General features: G+C 46.5%; 1 protein-coding gene across 1 annotated transcript in view; it reads right to left on the bottom strand.

Annotated features, from left to right (window-relative positions):
- TBX4 (T-box 4) overlaps positions 1–3864 on the bottom strand; it is a 61278-nt gene that overhangs the window by 28099 nt on the left and 29315 nt on the right. The window contains exon 3 of the mRNA XM_010009113.1: positions 3268–3362. Within this exon, the coding sequence (XP_010007415.1) occupies positions 3268–3362 (95 nt within the window). The remainder of the gene's footprint in view (positions 1–3267; positions 3363–3864) is intronic.

Raw genomic sequence — 3864 nt, 5'->3', positions numbered from 1 at the left:
CCCCCCCCAAGACCCCCCAGCCCCTGGTGCCCACAGCTCCGGGCAACGGCAACGACCGGGCAACTTCTGCCCGACGTGTCATTCAGCCTTGAAAAACCATCAACAGAAAAGTCTCCGGAGCAGAAATTCCTAATTACAAGAAACCTCAAATAGAAAGAAGGAAAAGTTCTGATTTATGGAGCCCAGCGCCCCATCCTCTGGGCAGGATTTTAGGTCTGAAGGAGGCGAGTGGTTTTATGCAAAGTTCAGGGAACTTTGCTAACATCAACTTTTTATCTTTTGATTATTCTTTTAATATAAAATAATCTCTCTTTTTTTTTTTCTCCCCTCCCACAATGAAGCAGCCGAACATTAAAAAGATAGCGAGTGCATTTTAAAGATGTTTCCACTTTATAAATCAAGCTTTCTTGGCAACAACATGATTTCTATTTCAATGCTGAGCTTGCTGCGTTCTCCTAATGTCTCCTACACATCAGTCCTAAGAGGGAGTAATAATCCCCCAAAGTAATTCTCAGCCCTAAATTCTCGATAATTTATAGTTGGCTCGTTCTCTGGTGCTCTACAAAGAAAGAAACAAACGACTCTCCCTCTTCCCCCCCCACCTAAGTTATCAATATTTGCCTTGTTTATACAAAAAGGCCATTTTACACCACGGCCATGGAATTAACGCTTCCGCTGAGCTTTACATTTCCTCTCCATTGAGTGAACTTGTCATTAAAGCCACTTGTTGGTTTGGGGTTGGGGGTTTTTTTTTCGGTGTTTGAAATTTCAAAATCAGGCTTCAATTTCTTTTTGTTTCTGCTCCTTGAGGTCAGACAGACCGACATTTAAGTGATTGCAGCTCACTGCATTCAGGGGCATCTCTGTGCCTGCTGGGAGGGGGATTAGAGTCCTAATTAGTGCTGCAATTAGCCATTTTCCCCCTTTTCTCCCCCCCCTCCAATGCTGAATGCAAGTGTATCCAAATCTCCGTTAACCGTTATATTTTTAATTGGGTCAAGAGGAGGTTTATTGTTGCTACTTTTCATTTCAATAGCTTGGCTAAAATAAAACCTGCACTAAGTACCAAGATTCGTTGGGTCATTTGCATGAGGATGAACAGCACCTTCCTGCTCCGGGGCTGCCCTGGGCTCAGCCTGGCACTGTTCATGAACAGAGAGGCTTCAGCGACCGGGGGATTTAAGTTGCTCGGTTCTTCTGAAGTCCTCGTGCTAATTATTTGGTGGATTTTTGCTTTGGGTGCTGCTGCAGGGAGCGGGGCAGAGCAGGGTCCTGGCACCGCTGGGTGCCCGCAGCCCCGGCAAGGCTGGGCAGCTTTGCATTTGCTGCTAACACCGATTAAAACACTGCCCTTTATTTTGACACCGTTTGCAGGCGGGCACAGAGAAAAGAAATAAAGCGACTGTTCTGTTTCATCAGCATTTCAGCTATTATTCTGTTTGGTTTTTTTGAATTAAAAACTATTTCCAACGAAAATGAAAAACGCTGTTATCCCCCCGGTGTTGCACTGGTTTTTCACAAATGTAAAATTTGGCTTGATCGCTTAGAAAACAAAGTTTTGCACAACTTGGGGTCAATCCCCTCAGTCCCATCCTCCTAAAAGGTGACTACGTGTGCACTGCCAGCTCCGCAGGACAAAGAATGTGGGACTGAGCCCTATACATATGGATTTGTTTAAACAAGCCACCTTAAGACTTACAAAGAGATAACAGGCACATTTGGGATGCTTAGGGTCTAGAATTTGGTAAAGATATTACACATCCCGCACAGACACAGATACTATAAATTAAGGGTGAAATATTTGAGGTCTTGATCCCCTAGTCTTAGATGACTTAGGTAGCAGACCCATCAAAACGAATCCAGCTCTTCACATGGGTAGACACCACAGAACGAGCCCTGTGATTTTACACACCAAAATGCAGCGTGATAAGGACAGTGTTACCTGCACAATCACTTCATAAATAGCCCGACTAGAAAACAAATTGAAGATTCCGGGATATTCTCCAGAGGGAATAATGGGAATATTTTGATGATTAGAGTAAATCTTCCCCACACTGGCCGGCTGCTGCACGGAGCAGCACTGCTGGGGCTGAGGAAGGGAGAGGGAAACTGCTCAGCATTCCCAAATCCCCAGCCAGGGATTCAAGTCTGGGTCTCGCAGTGTGAGCTGCAAAAAGAGGAGAAACTATCCCCCTCCCCAAGCCCCCCCAGCTGCCCCGCATGAAGGATCAGGAACCACGGGAGGAAAAAAAATTACTGCCTAGATGTTGATTCTGGTTTTATTTTCTCCTTTCTTCCCATTATTTGCATGTCCTTCCCAGCTCTCTGGCACGGTGTAAAATCAGCAATCACAGAGCATGGCAGAACCACACAGTGGGGTGAGAATCAAGTGCATTTTAACACCTAGGTCTGGCAATTTTTCTTTTCCAGCAGCAGTGATGTGAATCCTCTGCCACAGAAGCCAAGGATGGCTTATTCTGGTGCCCACAGTGGGAGCTGGCAAGTTTCTCTGGGAACTCTTTGTCTGTCAGGCTGGCGACGGTCTGAGGTTTCATTCTGAGGTTTAATTTTCTGGTATTAATCCTGCACGTCCCACCTGAGCAGCCCGGGTGAAAAGGGAGCCCTGAGCAGGAGTAGGGATGGGTTCCCTGGGGATGCAAAGGCTCTGGGAGCCACTGGGTCCCTCCTGCCCCAGCCCGGGTGGACATGCTGAGAAGACTTCGATTTGTAAAAAGTAGAAAATAATTGTTTCCACGGGAAGACAGAATTTTTTTTTCTACAAACAACAGGATGGAGACAGGACCTGCCTCTCAGTTTTGAGATTAAAAGCACAGCCTAAGCCTAGAAACTGCTAAAACTCTGGTGCAAAGTGTGAACACAAGTCTTACTGCCCTGGGCAGAGCAGGGCTTGCTTTGAAAAAATATTGTATGAGTAGAGCCACGCTCATGCTGACATCTTAAAAATATATATACATATCAACCTCAATAATATAATGGAGCATTACTAAAGATAATTGTGACTAATTGTGACTAAATTGTGACTAAACGCAGCAAACGACTCCACAACTTTTTCTTCCATCCACAATATCATTGCCACACTCAAACACATGCACGGTTTACACAGAAAAAAAAACCCAAAACAAACCTATTTTACTGCAATCACAATAATTTTTTTAAGTGTCACTGATTGCAAACCCCAGTTTTGGCAAACGGGGACATTTCACGTTGATCAGAAGCAAGACACACTCACAGGGAATTTTCACTAACCTGCCTGCTTTGGTTATTATCATTTCGGTGCCAGCCTCATGAAACTTCTTCCATAGCTCCTTCTCATGGAGATAGACTTTGATATTTTCTATTGTCTGGGAAAAATAAATAAATAAAGGAAATCAGAATAGCAAGAAATGAGTGAGGAAAAGGCAGGAGAGGGGCTGGGGAGGGCAGGGGGGCTCGGTGGCCACAGCCAAGGCGCCGGGCGAAGCCACATCAGCTTCAGCCCTGCCTGTGTGGGAAATTCCACTGCTCTTTGCCAAAAATAAGAGAAACAAACCGAGGCCGGTTTTAATTGCAGACTTACACATCCAGGCGGGACACTAAAGGGAGTTTTTTTTGTTGTTTGGTTTGTTCCCCCTTTTTCTTCATTTTTCGTAGGGGTTTCCCATGCCCTGCTGGGGAAGATGAGCCCCACTGTGGTACTGGGGCTCCCAAAAACCGGGTTCTGAAGGATCGGTGGGGACACCGGGGAGGGGGGACAGAGCCGGATCCGCTGAGGGCCGCGGGTTTTTGCGCGGCCCCGTTTCTCTCCGCGGGTGTCGGGGGCAACGCGGGCGCGTCGAGGGGCGAAGGCAGAGAAGCCGCGGGGGG

This window comes from Chaetura pelagica, unplaced genomic scaffold (assembly GCF_000747805.2).
Source record: "Chaetura pelagica isolate M959 unplaced genomic scaffold, ChaPel_1.0 scaffold72, whole genome shotgun sequence".
NCBI classification, from domain to species: domain Eukaryota; kingdom Metazoa; phylum Chordata; class Aves; order Apodiformes; family Apodidae; genus Chaetura; species Chaetura pelagica.
This window is presented reverse-complemented; position numbering and strand designations above follow the sequence as displayed.